The sequence below is a fragment of the Aulonocara sp. 'chitande type north' Nkhata Bay genome, linkage group LG20 (genome assembly GCF_057382095.1).
Source record: "Aulonocara sp. 'chitande type north' Nkhata Bay isolate Kocher_YH1m ecotype deep benthic linkage group LG20, A_spYH_male_GT1.1, whole genome shotgun sequence".
NCBI classification, from domain to species: domain Eukaryota; kingdom Metazoa; phylum Chordata; class Actinopteri; order Cichliformes; family Cichlidae; genus Aulonocara; species Aulonocara sp. 'chitande type north' Nkhata Bay.
Genome location: NC_141363.1, coordinates 14,166,612 through 14,184,702, shown reverse-complemented (window position 1 = coordinate 14,184,702; position 18,091 = coordinate 14,166,612). Strand labels below are relative to the sequence as shown.

Below are 18,091 nucleotides of genomic sequence, written 5' to 3'. Positions count from 1 at the left end.
TTGAAACTGCAGTTTCCTATGGGACTAAGGCAAGCATGTATCCAACAGCAATAGTCAACATGGCAGTAATTTAAAGAATGGATGACACGTTTTATGACAGAACGATCACTTTCACTCTGGTACTTTATAATTGTCTGTTTTTGCATTTGACTATTTGATTATTATTTATTAATGTTCTACAGGAGCATTAATAATTCTATATAAGCTCTCAATAAATTTTGTTTTGTCTTTTTTGACAAAGCTTGAATCAGTCTCGTCTGCAGCTCATTGCCCCGAAAACAGACAGGCCTTCTTATGTTTTCTTTGCACAGATTATTAGCTTTAACCTGTGTATTTCTATGTGTGTGTCTATGTGTGTGCGTGGGTGTCCGTGTGTCTGTCTATGCACATTCCCCAGCTGTGCAGCAGAGATTACAGATGGCTCTCAGTACTTTGTCCTGTTGATGATCACAGATGGAGTGATATCTGACATGGTCCAGACCAAAGAGGCTGTGGTCAATGTGAGTAAACAAACACCACATGTATACAACTCCCTTGCATGCATGTGTTAAAAATTAAAGCTGCAGGCGTACTGATGAATAACAGCCCTCTGTGACCCCACTGACTCTCCTGCATGTGGGGTGAAGATAATGTTTTTACATTGTTTGGATAAAAACGATTAGCATTCTTTGGTAAGAGCCTCTAAGTGAAGCTTTTCTTGAACAGAGGGGAGTTTTTTTCATCTTTATTGACGTAGTGTTTGAAGAGGTCAGTAATTTCAGTAACCCATCAAATTAATTTTTAAGCAGTGTTTGGTTGGGTTCTGAGGTTTCTCAAAGCACACAGTGTAGAGCATTAAAAGCAAGCTCTCTGTTATTGTCTTCATCCTAATTACCCATCACGCAGTGCAAAGTAAATTTCTCAGGTCATTACTTTAAATCACAAAATGTAGGCTGCTGCATCAGGTTAATAGCCTCACCCAAAACAAGATAAAACGTTTAACAAGTGTGAATCAACATTTAATTTCCTGCTTCTCACCCGTGGCTTTAAAAATCTAATGAGTTAATGTGGATCATCTTTCCTTTTGTCTGAACAGGCGGCATCACTCCCTCTTTCCATTATCATCGTAGGTGTTGGGCCGGCTGAGTTTGATGGTAAGTGTTTGGGTATACTAACAGGGTCTATTATTTATTTTATGGCTAAATGTGAAGGTGGAAAAAAAGGCCTATCCTGCCTGTTTCCATGTCACAGTAGATGATTTTCCATCCATGTTTTTATGCACATTTTCAATTTGCCCATAAAAATTGCAAAGAAGTTTTTTTGCCTCATAGAGGTGGATGAATGCTCACTCATTATGTGACAGATGACCAGCCCCTCAGCAGCTGAGCCCTGGTAATTTGCTGCATGTCGTTCCCCTTCTCCTCTTCCTCAACAGTTCCTGTCTGTCTTTACTATAAGATGCCTGAAAAAAGAAGCAAAACCCAACCAGTTATAAGCCTTTGACTGAAATCTGTATCAACCTGTCTCTTTGCTCCTCACCTATCTTTTTGTGCGATTGCTTCAGACTCACCATAAAAGTCCCATGACATTTGAGAGATTGTGAAAAAATGAGAGGCAGCCAGCAAGCTCTACCTACCGACCAATATTTCATAGGTTTTTTTATTGTTTTTTTGGAGGGTTACTTGTTAGATAATGTGACAAAGGACTTCAGTTACTCTATCATTTCTTTTGGACAGCATTTTCTTGAGAAAGCTGTTTAGCCTCCTGTGCGTCCCAAATCTCAGTGCTAACCTCGTTACGCTCATACACTAATTTGCAAATTTTGCATTGTCATGTTTTTAAGACCTACTGTTAATAATGCCATCATCTGCATCAACTGGTAATCAGCTACATCATCAGTGGCCTCGCCACTGTGTGGAACGTTACATAACATAATCCTCATGTGAAAGAAATAGCACTCGCGATAGCCACAGCAGCTTTATTCAACATGTTTGATAGAGCTGTCTTTACTCCATGCACTCTATGTGCTGCTATTGTTTTGAGCATTTCTTACAGATAATGGCATAACAGTCATTGTTTTGGTCTGCTGAATGATACGATGCCTGGTAGTACACACAAGACTCCATTCTGTAGGTATCTGAAGAGATTAGAAGAGCTGTTCGTGATGCAAGACCTGCACCTATGAAATCACATCGTCTTTTAAAAGTCTTTCACCCAGTCTTTTTTGTTGTCCTGCTAATTCTAGTGGTGGTGCTGTTTCTTCTCAGCCTCATATGCACACATCCCGAAAGCACCAGCACACTCACTAACACATACATAATGTATGGGATCATGGCTGTTGAAACACTGGGGAGTTAGACCTCAACAGTTCCTCTTCTACATCTCTCCAGTAGCTATTACTGTGTGTCATGTGTCTGTGTCTCTATTTCTGGTCTCCTCTCTGCTGTAGTGTAACTTTGAAAAAGAAAAAGCATATGTACAGTTATACAAAGATTTAACCTATTATTCTCAGTCTGTGTATAAATTTAGGCAGTTCTCAAGTCGTCTCTCTCTAACTCTTGCATTAGTGAAAGTAATGATTGTCCAATATTAGTTAGCTCCAAGTCCAACATGATAAGCTCAGTTTTACTAGTGATACTAGAGCAATTCTGCATTTCAATGCAGGATTCAAAAGAGAACTACAAATCAAGCTTTGGTCTCATTTATAATGAGCTAAAGAGACCTTACCTTCACAGACCTGAGCTTGAAGATAAGGTACTGGCAGCCCTCATTTTCTGGCACATTTGCTGCTACAGCAACAGGAAATAACTCTTTCTCTACCTTCTCTCTCTTGGAAAAATACTTTTTTACCCTCAGCTACAAAAGACAATGCACAGTGTTTTTCTTCCTCTCTCTTTTTTATGATGCACCCATAGCAGCTTGTGTTCAGTAGAGCTGCAGCTTGAATGACGTATGCTTGTAAATTGTATGTGGGTGTATAAATAGACATTGAAATACATCTGAATCAAACACTTAGGGGTTAGAAGTCACTCAGATACAGATTTCTTTTAAGCGTGTTACCACTGCAAGCAGCATTCTATTGGACAATCTGGAGCGCCTCAAAAGGACGCGGAAGGGTACCTTTAGCATTACTATGAGACACCTTGGGCCGTGACAAATCGTAGGTATGTTAGGCGTTGGGAAATAAAATGCTCTGTATTTTTGCTGGTGTCAAATGTCAAAACAGGTCAAATTTGACCAGAACACTAGGTAAGGATCAAATCTCTAATTATATTTAATTATATTTAACAGTGTTTTGTGTGCGTGCCCTATGAGCGTCTCCACAAAACAAGCAAAATAAAAATGTTGTGTAAAGTTCTTTGATTGCTCAGGTAAAGTAGAAATGCACTATATAAGACCCAGCACTTTTACCATTTATCATGCTACTTCCAGGTCCTGATTTTCATGTCATTGGCTGAGATCTTAGTCCTGCAGTGGATGGTAGCCTGTATAGGTTGACTGAAGTTGCACTTCAAGGCCTTTGGCCATTTTGGTTGTCAGAGCACGATGTGTTAATGAGTGTGTGCCTTTAGCCTTTGCTTTGCTTGCCAGTTTTTGTCAAGTTTCTTATGTTTCTCTTTCTGTTTTGTTCATCCTGATTGAACCTGATTCATCTTTTGTTTCTGTGCCTTCGGTTACAGTGAACAGAAAACGCTTTTAAAGGAGAGCTGCCATTTTCTGTTGATATTCTCCTGTTTTTCATTGGTTTATAGGGAGGTTTCTGATGCCTAAGTCAATCAATTAATCAAGGTTTTATTTTAAGTTAGTGTTTGCTGTGTTGCTTTGACTGTCCCTGAAATCTTTCTAGTAATATTACACCCAAACCTATCTGGAAATGCAACAACAACAGCGACTCTCTGTCTAATGTGCGTTTTATATCATTGTAGCACAACCAGTTTTGATGTTTCCATTATTTTTAGTTACGTCATTAATGGATTGGCCTGAACTTTGTTATTTTGGCTGTCAAGTCCCTTCTGCAGTTATCCCAATAGGTTAATAATTATTCTCCAATCCACAATGTGGCTCCAAGAGTTTCTTCAGGCTCCTGGTAGACACGTAATACATTGAACTTTTCTCCTCCAATGCCCTCCTTTCACTTACATGTGTTTTCATTGCATGTCAATATTTTTTGCCTGCTAAGTGGTTGCAGCAGATGGTTTGATTGTGGTGGAAGTCTTTTCCTGTTTAGAGGGATTTCTATGCTCCCAACAAGAGCCGTTCAAAAGGGACTGTCTAATCACTGGCATTCTCTGTTATTGGCACCTTTACACAATTGTTGAACTGTCAGTATAGAAATAAAACTCAACTGAAATTGAATTGAATGAAAGGATATCATAAAGCAATTCTCAAGCACAGGCTTAGTTTTGCTTCAAAGTCTAACAGTGACATCGAGGGGATGTTTAAAAAGGGCATCCAGCAGGCGGTGAGGTTATGTCTCCGATACTGGCACAGCGTCCATTTGGAAACAATTTTAAAATCAGAATTATGTATTTTTAAAAAATGGTCAGCCAAGGATCTTTCATTGTTTGCCAGGAGGTTTTGCCCCCTATTACCTAAGATTCTGTATAAATGTATTTGCATCCTCAAGTTGTGCGTAGCGACCTTACCTTTTTGTCTTGGTCAGATAGAAGATATGGAGTTTTATGCAGGTGCTATTTTTCATTGCCTTTAAAAGTCGCACCTCCAGCCTGGCGCAAAGTAGGTAGCACTTTATAATAAGGCTCATGACTAAGGGTATAAGCCCCCATATTCTTTATGTTGATATTCATGATTGATTTTCTATTATTCAGTTGGGCCTTTTTTTATTTATGCTATACTTAAAAATACTTACAGTCTCATTTCCTGTAAAAATATCCAGACGTTGGGCTAAGTTAAGTCACTCCATAATACAACCTGTATCCTGACACATTTTGTTTCCCATTAAATGACCAGGAAATGATGCTGTACTTACAGTTACAGCATAGTTTAGTAGATGTACAGCAAAGAGAGAGGTGGCAAAGGAAAAGGCTTAAACTGGGTTCTATTGATTGGCTCAGCAGAGACATTGAAAGCATGTGCAGGAAGCTAGAGTGATTAAGGATGCAGAAGGAAATTTGCTAACAAGTGAAGAAAGTGTGTTGAAAAGATGGAAGGAGTGTTTTAAGGAGCACTGACTGAAGAAAATGAGAGCGAGGAGGATGGATGGAGGACAGCGAGCCTTTGTGGATCTAAAGAAAACGTATGATAGGGTGCCAACAAAAAGAACCTATGCAATATTTAATATGACTTACATACTACTTAAATGTGTTTACTGTATTTGTAAGTACTCATCTTTTGTGTAAAACATGACTTGTCACCCCTTATTCTAGTGACTTTAGGCATGCTTGTAAATTACATGCATACATATGATAATGTTGTAATTTCATATAAAACACATTACAATTCCATTTAATTACTGGGGAATTATGCCCTTAGTCATGGGCTGTACTGTAAAGTTTTTCCAAATTTCCTTCTGTGTTTGGTTGTAATTGAACTTGCCTTCTAAACACTGCTCTGTATTCTTAAGCTACTCAGTCCCGCTCTTGAGTGGCTGGAATTAGTTTCAGTTATTATTTTCATTTCCATATTTGGCTCGAGGTTTTTGCTATATAAAATATTCTAACAGTTCTGCGCTTCTTAGCCTCTGTGCTTTGTTCTGCTTCAGCAATTATACAGTGAAATACAAAAGAACGTGTTGTGCCTTCTTTATATTCTCCCCCTTTGGTTGAGTCATGTACGCTCTGCCTCTTTCTCTCCTTTTAGCTATGGAGGAGCTGGATGGAGATGAGGTGAGAGTATCCTCAAGAGGGCGTCTTGCTGAGAGAGACATTGTTCAGGTACGCCTCGAAATTCGGTTAAGTCCTCGGGTTAGTCTTGAGCATGTTTCTGACAACAACATCAGCGTGGGGTTTATGTCCCCCGGTGGAGGACGGCTTGCATTTATAGCACACACTCAGACCCTCACTGGGGACTGCCTCATACAGTATGCAGTATCCATATGTATTACACAAGTTTACTGTATAACAATGCCGACGTTTCTCATCCATGCCTTTTGCTTATCACTGATCAGTCAGTGCAAAACCTTGACTAAAAACAACATTTGGTAACCTTTAACAGATAGATTACAAAGCTTAAAGGCATTACTGTAATTTTTACTGTTTCTCATCAGCTATGGTACATTTCATCACACAGACTAATGTCATAAGGATCAATTATAAATGTAATTTTGCTAATGACTGGTTTATATTAATATATATATCAATCATTCTTTTTCACTGTAAAAAAATTTGCAACATTTAAATTATCTTGTAATTCACCATTTATTAACAGTGGTTATTCTAAACTCTCAATTTAAACATTAAAAAGTGACTTAAAGCCATAAAAGGTCCTTTCTTTTCTGTCAATCAAATTTTCATAACAACAACTAATACCTCAGGACACTTTATATTGTAAGTTAAAGATGCTACAATGAGACAAAAAATAGAGGACAGGGAGGCTCAGTGTTCAAATGAAGAAGCACAGGAAAATAGCAAATAAAAATTGGGATAGTTAGTGAGATGAAGAAAGGGTAGAAGGTAGATGTACAGCAAAGAGAGAAGTGGCAAAGGAAAAGGCTTAAACTGGGTTCTATTGATTGGCTCGGCAGAGACATTGAAAGGATGTGCAGGAAGCTAGAGTGATTAAGGATACGGAAGGAAATTTGCTAACAAGTGAAGAAAGTGTGTTGAAAAGATGGAAGGAGTGTTTTAAGGAGCATGACTGAAGAAAATGAGAGCGAGGAGGATGGATGGAGGACATCGAGTAAGTCTTTGTGGATCTAAAGAAGACGTATGATAGGGTGCTGACAAAAGAACGGTGGAAGTCAGGAGTGGCAGAGAAGTGTGTTACAGTGAGCCAGTGGTGAGGTGTGCAGTAAGACTGACACATGGGGTAAACCTAAAGGGTGCAGCAAAAAGAAGGAAGAAATAAAGAAATACATGAACATTTCAATCAATGTCATGTATGAAAATGATGTTAAAATGACGTTCATGAAGTGGTGATATTAATATATGTGTTGATGTGTTAAATAGTCGTAACTTATAAAAGGCATGTGCCTCAGTATTAAATCTGTTTGGATATTTACTTATGTAAAGCAAAAGGATCAAGCGTTCCGGGTGTGTGACTCAGGGTTTTTCAGTTGTTTGTGAGTTCATAGTTTGTGTTCATTTTAACCCTTTAAGACCTACCATAGAACCAAGTCCGCCAGAGCTTATATTATATTTTTACATGCTGTGGAGCCATTTTTGGGAGCATTTCAAGTTGCTATACATCAATACAACCATTATAGCCCAGATTTTAATAATATGTATTCATTAAGTGCATAGTAATTACATAAATTGCAAAAAAGTGCAATAAACTACAAAAAAATTGAAAATCGTTTTTGATTTTTTAACATATATTTGTAGTTAGAGAAATTTAAGAGTCTTATCCCTCAAAACTGTAAATACAAAAAAGTTGCACAAAATAGTTTCCCACCACAGGAAATTTATTTTGAGTGTCTTCATAGTTTTATTTTTGAAATACACCAATTTTTATACACTGCAGGAAAAATGAAAATAAATATTATACTGCAAATTTGCAAAAAAGCAGCATATGCATCAAAATAAACTATTTCCAGCAGTGCAATATGAGTCCTAAGAATCCCAGAAACGACACAGAAAGTCATAAAGTCAAAGATAACTTTTAAAAAGAGCAGTATAGGCCCTGAGGCCCTGATCGCAAAAAAGACTACATTTCCGCGAAAATGACGTCACTTCCGGTTTCGGGCAGGTAATGGCGGAAATGCAAAAGTTCGCGCTGACGTCTATTCCAACGTAGGAAGTGTTTTGAACAGCTGATCAGATCGGTAAAGCGTGTTTCTGGAATATTATGTTTTTGTTCCTGCAAGCGCTTTTTATGCAGTTTTTGCAAAGCTTTATGTGGAAGGAAACCGTGACCTAGGACAAGCTGATGGCATCAGATGTAAGTACAACTCCTCCGGTTTCATATGCAAAAAAAATTTTTGCGCTAGCTTACGTGGTTGCAGTGCTACTGGGATTTAAAAATAGTTACGCATAACAGAGCGTTCCCGCTCCGATCGGCTCTAAAGGGTTAAGAAAGGTTTTATATTCTTGCTTTATAGTCTGCTGTTAGCGATCTGATCAATTGTTTCTTTCTACTTGTGATTTTGTTATTCTGTGCTTTAGTCCTTTGCCCAGATTTTGTTGACTATAGCTCCATTTTGTGATCCTGGTCGTGTTCTCGTGTCTGCTGTCTGGTCTCTTTGACCTCTCCCTCTGTAGTTCGCCTTGTCTCAGTGATTTTTAACTTTTTAACTGTTTTAGTTTTTTCTGTTATGTCTGCACATAACAGAAAAATATCATAGAACCCGTGTTAAACTATATCTTTAGACACTTTGTTACTGGCAGGCTGTTGGAAGAATAGCATAGACAGTATAACAGATGGACGTAGCTACAGTGATGCCTCCCGTTATTTTCTGAACTCCTTTGAAACCCTGTAAAGAATTTTTCTGGTCTTAGTTCCAAGAACTAACAAGATACACGTCTGACTTTGGAACCGCTTGCTCACTGAACAACAGCTGTTTTTTTTTCTTATTTGATAAGTCTTAGCGGTGTTAAGGTAGGGTTAACACCGCTAAGACGTTACAAAACAAATGACAAAATGAATTACTAAGAAATGAATTCAAAAGCAAAGTGTTTATAGGGGTCGGGAGAGAAATACTTTTTTTCCTTTTTTTATAGGACCAGAAGTCTTTTTGCAACCACAGCTCTCGCCACCTGGTGGCCTTTTGCTAGAATGCAGGTGTAGGGCACAATGGCTTAGTTTTCTGAACAGGAAGCTGCATCTATATTTTTACTGTCTATGCAAAGAAAAATATTATTAGTTCCCATTTCTGTAGTTGAATCTCTGAGAGATGCCAAAGATAACAGTTTGAGAGACAAGGTCATTTCCTGAAGAGCTATTAGCCAGAAAATTGGCATATCTCAGCATGGTGTGCAATGTGTCCTGTAAAAATCTTTTTGAAAACTAGACACGTGGAGGACAAAAAAGATGTGATAGGTCTAAAAATTGTCAACAGTAGATGAATGGTATCTTAAAGTCATGTGCTTGAGAAACAGCAGAGACCTGACACAGGACGTGAGAGATGCATCTGGCCTTTCAGCTGATCCATCTGTTGTTCACTGAAGCCTCATCAGAAATGGGCACAGGGGAAGGGTGGCTGTCAAGAAGCCATTCTTAAGGAATGGAAACAGTGAGAAAAGGCTGAGGTAGGCCAGATTACACAAGAGCTGGACTGAAAATCAGAAGCAACAGGTTTGGCTTAAATCATCTTCAATATGAGGTTAAGAGACAGGTAATCCAATTAGTTTCTACAGCCATCTGTAAAACATGGCTTACCTAAGAGAGACTGTATTGTAGAATAAAGGTGGTCATACCGAATACTAATATTAATAAGATTTTTCGGACACCAAGATTTTTTACTTTATAAATGCATGAACGTTTATATTTATTTATGCAAAAGGTTGCTGAAAAGATCCTCATCTTTCAAAAGACACACTTATAACATTCCCAATTCCAAACTCAACAAGAGAGAGCGGCGCTTTCTGAAACTTATTTAGCTGAGAGTATGGTGAAGAATAAGCGGTGATCCCACTGAAGAATGGTCTGGCAACACTAAACAGTTATTTTAGACAGCCTTTTAGAGATATGAGAACATAAATGGGTAAATACAAGGGCCTCTGATAACAATGTACTGTTGAAGTTCCGGATAACAGTGAAGAAGAGTCAGCAAAGGGTAAGATGATAAATGAGCACTTAAAGAGATATATGTATGGCGTCTAAAAGCCGAGAGGAAAAAAATGCAATCATGTTTAGAAATACTAAATATTACTTCAAAGTTGGTCTTGCTTTTTATTGTTCCATGTGATTTAGCATTAATTTCAACATTGTCACATTTTATGGCAATAAAACACACATCCTAATCTTGTTTGAGCCAGCACAGAGACAATAGCTATTTTGTAAGTTTATAAAGAAGGAAGGAAGAGCTGTATGACTCTAATGGCTCATTCAGTTGATGCTCCTCAGCAGTGCAGTGCATAGATATGTGCATATGTATCACAAGTTAAAATCAATGAACTGTGTCATAAAGGCAAGTGATAATTGAAGTTTCTCCTTCAAGTATATTGTGAGAAAACAAAAAGAAATGTAAGTTGACTCTCCTGAAAATCTCCATTAGGGTCTGACAAACACAGCATCACCCTGAAATTAATACCAGCCATAGGTAGCCAACACCTGTGGTGGATTGTAAAACCCATATAAACTAACAAATCAGGAAGATCGTAATACTTGAGGAAAGGAAACACTATGAACCTATAGAAACAGCACTTAAGTTTATCGTGAGTCTTAATTAAGATGTTCAAGAAGTGGCCCAGCGTGTCTGATTCTGCCTCTTCAAAGTTATATTTTACAAATGTAAAATGTCACAGTAGCTTCCAACTGCTCGGAAACCAAGTAAACAAATTAATCACAGGCTATTATAGAAATAGCAGGGAGTCCATCTCATTTTTCAATTCTGGATTTTTAGCGGTCTGAATCGTGACAGTAAAAGATGTTTCTCGTTAGGCACCGCTTCAAGGGCAGCTGCTTTTATGGAAGCAGGGCTCTGTGTCCCACTTGATTGCAATGGACCGCCACAGGATACTTTCAATTTTTTTTTCATAATCCGTCTTAAATCTGCTTTTTTGCTCTTCGTAGAACATAGGTGAAAGTGCTGCAGTCAAGCCAAGAGCTTCATTTTATGTCTTTCTGTTGAGCACATCCACAAATCTTCACACACTTTACTGCAGCTATTTTTAACTTCTCACCGTAAAGCATTGCACTAATGAAAAACAAAATTGACCCCTCACAAGGTTAATAGCCATATAATTTATGCGCTTGTTCTAAAGCTGTTTTTGTATAGCTTATATTGTCTTTGAGTCTGTTTTACTTGCAGCAGTAATCACATTTGCATGCACACAGTAATCCTTTGATTGCCTTTAACCTTATTACCACAATAATTCAATCAGGATTGTTACACTTAGCAGGAAAAATATTCACTCACTCTACATTTCACGCTTTTTTGTTGTTATTGATTCAATATGTGTACTGCCATCACTGATCACCCGTGTGTATACCTGTGAGCATGAGCGCGCTTGTATTTAAAAGGTTCTTTCATGTAATGATCTACTAGTGGGTGTGGACAGCCAAAGCCCCGTCCTCCTGGGCATGAAGCAGGTATGGAGGAGACAGTTATTTCTCTAGCTTCACATACTGAATAGGGTAGTAGAGTCATCGGCGCAACTTTGTGCTGAACTTTGGGGGGGTCAAGATCTCTGTCTAAATAAATAAATAAATCTGGGTAAATTCCTAGATGATTAAACATGCTACTATTTTGCTGGTAATAACTGAAATGAGTAAAGAAAATGAACAGCCTATTAATGCAAGATAATTCATAATTTTATTGGGGGGGGGGGGGGGTATATTGGTTGGGTATGATTATTGGGTGGGGGTCATAACCCCCCTGGAAATTAAGCCCCTGAGTAGAGTAGGGCTCCATGGCGCAAACTAGCCTTCATACATGTAGTGTTTTATGTCCACTTAAAAGTCACATTGGCAACATAACCAGGGAAAATCTCAGACAAAAAATTAAAAAAAAAAAAGAATATTAGGCTACCTTTTGTCGAATCTCCAGCGTTATAGTTTCATTCTGCAACTCGAATATGTTTCTTTCAATTCCATACTCTGTTTGAAACAATCATTTTACCTTCCCTCCATTTAGCTTTATTCTGATTGGGTGGTCCTCGTAAACAAAATGTTTCAACACACTTTGGTGCTCACAGCTATGGCTGTGCACCTGAGATGCTCGCGTACATGATGTACATCATGTACATGATGTACATGATGCTAAATACAGCTATTTGTGTTAATAATGCTAAAAGTTAAAAGAAAGAAAGTAAAAAAGTAGCTCTTTGAAAGATATCTTTTTTTCTTCTTCTTTTTTCTTCTTTTCTTTTTCTTTTTTTTTTTGTTACCAGCTATTGTAGAAAACTAACTAAAATTTCTATTGAGAGCTCCAGCAGATTTTCCTTCTGTTCGGACTGTAATCAGCTGACCTGAGCTGCTGCTGCCCTCAGCCACTTTTCCAGCTGAGTTAAAGTGGCTGAGGCAGAGTGTAATGTTAGCATGTTGGTTATGTCCAGCTTTCACATACAGTCTATAACAGTTCTCCATGTCAGCACCACAACCACACCCTGATTTGAAAGAAGTCAGTAGGTTGAGCTAATACGAAGTATCTTGGGGAGTCCTGTTTCTTTTTCAGAACATTTAATGTGTGAAAAAAGTCAAATAAATTGTGGTTGAAGCCATGAAAGCACAAAAAATGGCACAAATTTAAGATAATGAATGTAGAAAAACAGCAAGTGAGCCATATGGCAGTTGGGGAAAAACACAGAAAGAGAGCAAGAGAGATTTCTATGACCATATTAATCATTGCAACATCCTCTGCATGTATTTTCTACTTTTAAAGTACTTTAAAGTATGCTGCTGAAATCATTATCTAATAAAAGCTGTAACCGATGAGACAGCGTCTGAGAGGATTCACTGTGAAGGGGGCAAAGGTTTCCCTCATGCTCACAGTGGTCCTTAAGTAAGGCTTCGGAGGCATGAACAGCTTTAAAATCCATCACTGATGCAACCAAAGCGCTGTCTTATTTGGTATCATTCTTTTCCCCTCCCTTGTCACGCAGCACCTGGTGCCAAATATCACATGACAAATGCACAAAATGCAAGTGGTATGTCTTCAGGAGACAGATGAAGCCAGCTGTGTTTCCATTTTTCATGTCTGAAAAGATCTCTGCAAACATTAAGATGACAGAGAACTTCTGAAAGTTTTGTCTTTTGGACAAGACCTCCAGTGAATGGCTACATTAACCTCCTGATGTGGAATTGGGCAAAAAACATAATACCCAAATCAAGCACTCTTTCTCATTATTTAACAAATGTGGCGTCACCTGTTTGTCAAATGTGAAATTAGAAGCTGGTTTATCAGTTTTTTTGTTAAAAAAGGACATGATCCACATTGTTTGAAATCAGAATGGACAATGAATCTTGAAAACTCTGCAGCCAGCCATGAAAAGCCTACAAATGCAGCTTCCTAGATATGCTAAGAGGTATTCTTTGATACCTTAGCTGCTGTCTCATGCAATAGACTTTAGGAGTTAATAAGTACTGTATCTCAGAGCTGCTGTTTCCACATATGCTGCTATATATTATCCTAATGACACCGAGGTCCAGGGCTGATGGTCCATGTCTTTTTATTCCCAGGTAGTGATGTTTTACCCAGCATGATTGTAATGCTGTAATACCACGTATTGTCCTGCGTGGGAATAATTCTATCCGAGAAGGTTTGATTCTACCTTTTACATGGCATGAAATGGCCAGTTAGAAGATCCACATATTACTTTGTACCCCCAGAGACCCTGTACCCATCATCACTGGCCTCCCTGCATCATTGCTAGTGTGGCGGTGATGCAAACATGGCATCCAAGGTCTTGAGCCCACTGTTTCTCCTTGTGAGAGTTGGTCAGATGGAACCTTTTGCACAACTGCCAGGCTTGGGAGCATCCAGCATCCACTTGAGGATTTTGGTACTCCGGAGACACCGTCAGTTTTGAATATCAGTGGCTTTTTATAGCTGCCTTTCAGGGTTATTTGTCTAAGGGAAACTTTCCTTAATGAGCCTTTATCTAACTGAATTCATCCGTACTCTGAGTCACTCGCTAATCTTTTCACGGTTTGATGATTTCTTCAATTTATGTGAGATATTGGCAGTTTTCATCACTCTCGCAAAACATTGCACTATTCCAGGCTTTTTAATCTTTTGGGAGATCTTCAGAAAAAAAAGATTTTTATGTTGTCTATACTGGTATGCTACTTTTTTATCTGTACTAAATAAACAGGATGTATATAATGATTTCTGCTTTTAGTTCGTTCCATTCAGAGACTACATTGACAGATCTGGCAACCAGGTCCTCAGCATGGCTCGACTAGCGAAGGACGTCCTTGCCGAGATCCCCGACCAGCTGCTGTCTTTCATGAAGAGCCGAGGAATCGAACCGCGACCAGCCCTGTCCTCCTCCCCACTACCGCAGCTGCACAGACACATCTGATCCCCGACACAGTCTCTGCCTTTCTTGGTTCTGCTTCTCCCTCCTTGCTTACCTCGGCTCACGTCCCTCACTCTTGTTTTTCACTTTAAAAACAATAGTGAGAGAAAAATCGACCCGTCACTCACCCTTCTTCCTCTCTCATCACCCGTGGGGATAAACAGGCACATCGTAGCTACACAGCGGGTGTCATCCCTGACCCGCCCACTGCTGTAGCTCTAAATCGCCCTCTTATTGCTTTCATTTACTGTTTGCAACTGAACCGTGACCATTCCTCCCCTCTGATACCAGACCGTTCAGAGCCTGGCTTTTTTTGTTTGTTTGTTCTTAATTGTCTGATTCCCCTCTCCAGACACATTTGGAATAAAAGGTTTTGCTGTTGGTCTTCGGCCAGTGTTGCCACTCATCACATTTGGCAGGAGTGCTGAAGCTAAATAAATTCAAATTTCTTGATGAGGAATAGACTCCAGCTCGTATCAGGTGCTGTGGGGTTACTTCGACTGATTCTTTGCAGTGACCGATCACAACAATAAAATCTATTTTCACCCAGCCGTTTTATGATCTCTTATTGTTGCTGAGCCAAATCTGAAACTGTAATCGAGAATGCAAACTACTTTAGTATAATCCATTCAGAGAAAATAGAGTCCTTGGGTTTCTCCTTTTTAAGGTAGGAAATAAGTGTTGTTAGAGCTAATATGGGGAATCCACACACATGTGGCCTGTCACAGACTTAGACACACACTCGCCTCTGTCAGACATGCCACACCCACACTCTCTTTGCCCAGCATGGGCCGAGGCTGGGTGCAGATTCCCCTCCTGCTGTTAGAGAAATGCCAGACTCTCCGGCTGCCCTGCAGAGAGGAGGAAGAGGGAGGAAGGAAGGAAGGAAGGAGAAATTGTAGGTGGGAGTAAAGGGAACCGAGGGGAGGAATGGGTAAGAGAATGAGCAGAGAAAGAAAAAAAAAGTGAGGAGAAAAGAGATGCACAAAGAAGCGAGGAAGAACAAAGCATCGGGAGATCTGTTTTGTTTGAAGGGAAAGAACAATGAGGCAGATGTGAGCTGGGTTGGAGACAGCAGCAGAGAAGGCTGTAGCTCAGTGCCATCTTTAGTTGGAGAAGCCTTTGTATGCATATTTACAAGGTGTGGAACAATCTCAATGAGGGATAAACGCACATTCTATGAAAAGCAATATACCTGACTTCCAGTGTAATGTTTGCCCTATGCATGTCCCTTCCTCTCCCCTGCCATGACTTGACATTTTATTCCCCAGAAGACTGGAGCTGTGTGCAAAGTTGGCAAAGCCTGCCACCTAGTGTTCACCCCTTGTATAGCAGGGTATCTTTATTATGCATGACTACTGTACATTTCTATACTAACTCAAACAGTACCCACGCATGAACAGATGCAGCTCATCTTACTATCAAGACAGGCATTCCAACAAACAACAGAGGCCCGTGTAAAGAACTACAAGCATCTTTGTGAAACGTGTCACTCTTCAGAGTTAATGTCAAGTGTGACAATCGTGGTTTATATGGGATGTTTTATTTGCTGTGTGACCATATAGACTTTTTCTAAAATAATCCGTTTCAACGTCATGTTTATTGCATGTCGGGGAAGCAGAAGTGTTGCAGTGTTTAGATAATTGTCATCACTCAAAGTGATTGTCCAAAATAATCTGTACTGTACATTTTCATTTGCAGATTTTGGAACTAACTTGTATGCCTTGTGTCCTGCAGAAACATGTGAAATTACATGTATTTTTGATATTTTGGCAGGGTCATGAAAAACAGAAATGCAAAGACTCTGCGAGATGCCAGTGGTATTAGAACGTTTTCTGAACTTATTTAAAGCCCTGCTGTGATTTTTGTCTATCCCCTACTGTTGTCCTATGGCTGTATGAACTCAAAGGCAACCTATTATGCTTATTTCTAACTTCATATTTTTATTCAAGTACTCTACTAAAGTTGCTTTGCATGAGTCACAGCTCAAACATAATCCTTATTTATCTTATAGTGGGGCTTGGTGCAGCGCATCAGTTCGTAACCTGTCTAAACCAAGCTGTTTTATGCATTTCCGCTGATTGGCTACCCAACATAAAAATCTGACTTAAACAGCAGATTGGTGGAGCTTTGTGCTTGCTGACTGCGCTGTGGCTCTCGGTTGACCGTATCAGTGATATCTGCTCTGTGAGACATCATACAGAGCCATGGTTAGAAAAAACAAACTGAAAAGAGAGTTTTCAAAGCAGCTTGAACCCTGAGTTTTAGCTTGCAGGGATAACTGACACCTACCCTGAGTTCATTAGCTGAACCTTTGGTCATGTGAGTATAAGGAAAAGCATAATAGGTGCCCTTTAAAAAAACAAAACAAGATGGTTAAAGTTTTATTGTATATAAATGTTCTTTTTGCTTACAGTAAAGCTTCAAGAAACTTTTACATCTGTATTTCAAACAGCTAAATTGTATGTTGACATTTTTTAGAATGTCCCTATAAGGGGAATGTAGATGTTTGACCTAGAAACCCTTAACTGTTCTGACAAATATCTTGTCGTGTTTCAATATGAAGTTTGACTATGTCTGTGTTTACGCATATCACCTGAAGGTGATGATCTGCAGTACAATATATCCAAACATAAAGCAACACACTCTTGCTGGTTGTATGTTGTATGTAGTAATTCATTCAGCAGCACTATAGAGATCACTCAGAATGAGTTCCAGCTTTAAATTGTTGGTTCATTAAAAAGATTAAAGAGCTTTAATACATAATGGGGGTGCATTTGCTTCATTACCGATTTGGATTCATTGCCCTATATCTGTTTTCATCTTGTTGTGAAAATAAATACAGTACTTAACAGAGCTCCTCAGTGAATCGCCACCTTATCACAGTGGAGGGTTTGGGTGGCTCAGTGATCCCATGTTTGGCTATGTTGTTTCACAGGGCAAATTTCCCTGGGTAAGGGGCCACAAAAAAGAAAAAGAAGAAAATCCAGCGACCAGTTTAGCTTTCCCAGGATAGGGCTACTGGGGCCCCACCCTGCAACCAGGCCCAGGGAAGAAGCACCTAGTGGCTGGGCCTTGGCGTGTATCCTTGTATCCTCACTGGTTCACTGTCTATACGTTGGGGTTTGCCTAAGTGGATCAGAGGGCTGCATGCGCCTTCAGGTCAGGAAATAGGTCCTGACTGTCATTTGCACTAAATTCACTTGGTGTGGTGCTAGAGGGTGCCCTAACTGGTCACTCCATTTTCCTAGTGGGAGACTTTAACGCTCACTTGGCCAAAACCAGTGATACCTTGAGGTGTCTGGCTGGAAGAAATGGCATGCCTGATACAAACCGTCTCGAAAACCTGCAACTGAATCTCAGTTTCAGGAACATTTTTGTGAACTACAAAGTCTTACCTGCTGTGCATTCAAAAATGTTATTTGAAGTCTCTGAACTTTTTCTAGCACATCCTGCCATTATGTCTTTTCTACTATTAGTGACAAATTGTCAGTGTAGACAGAACTGAATCGTTTTGACCCGCCCACTGCCAAAAATCAGAAAAAATCTTTTTTAATTAAAATTCTAATACGTTCACTGTGTATTTGACCAGCTTTGCTAACATGTATCTATGTGTTACATAAGTAATTTAATTAATATTACAAATTTAGGTTTAGTTTTGGGTGCCCAGAGCAAGTACTGACTATTACCACTCATTTGTGGTAAGAATAATTTAGAAACCCAGTGGATGACTTGGGAATCCAGTGGTTTTAAGATACAGATAACAGATGTCCAATTCAAGGCTTCCAGTTTTATCGAACAGTTTCTTTGAA

The 18,091-nt window shown here is 39.2% G+C and overlaps 1 protein-coding gene across 2 annotated transcripts in view; it reads left to right on the top strand.

The window, feature by feature from the left end:
• The window catches only part of LOC147305302 (copine-9-like), a 115,133-nt gene extending 98,088 nt beyond the window's left edge, over nt 1-17,045 (top strand). The window contains exons 17-20 of one of the 2 annotated variants that reach the window (XM_086276248.1): nt 398-500; nt 1,076-1,133; nt 5,800-5,873; nt 14,100-17,045. In XM_086276248.1, coding sequence (XP_086132374.1) covers nt 398-500; nt 1,076-1,133; nt 5,800-5,873; nt 14,100-14,282 — 418 coding nt within the window. In that variant the 3' untranslated portion in view covers nt 14,283-17,045. Of the gene's footprint in view, nt 1-397; nt 501-1,075; nt 1,134-5,799; nt 11,554-14,099 lie in introns of those variants that run through there. The other variant, XM_086276247.1, reaches the window with a different exon arrangement.
• The last annotated feature ends 1,046 nt before the right edge of the window (nt 17,046-18,091 follow it).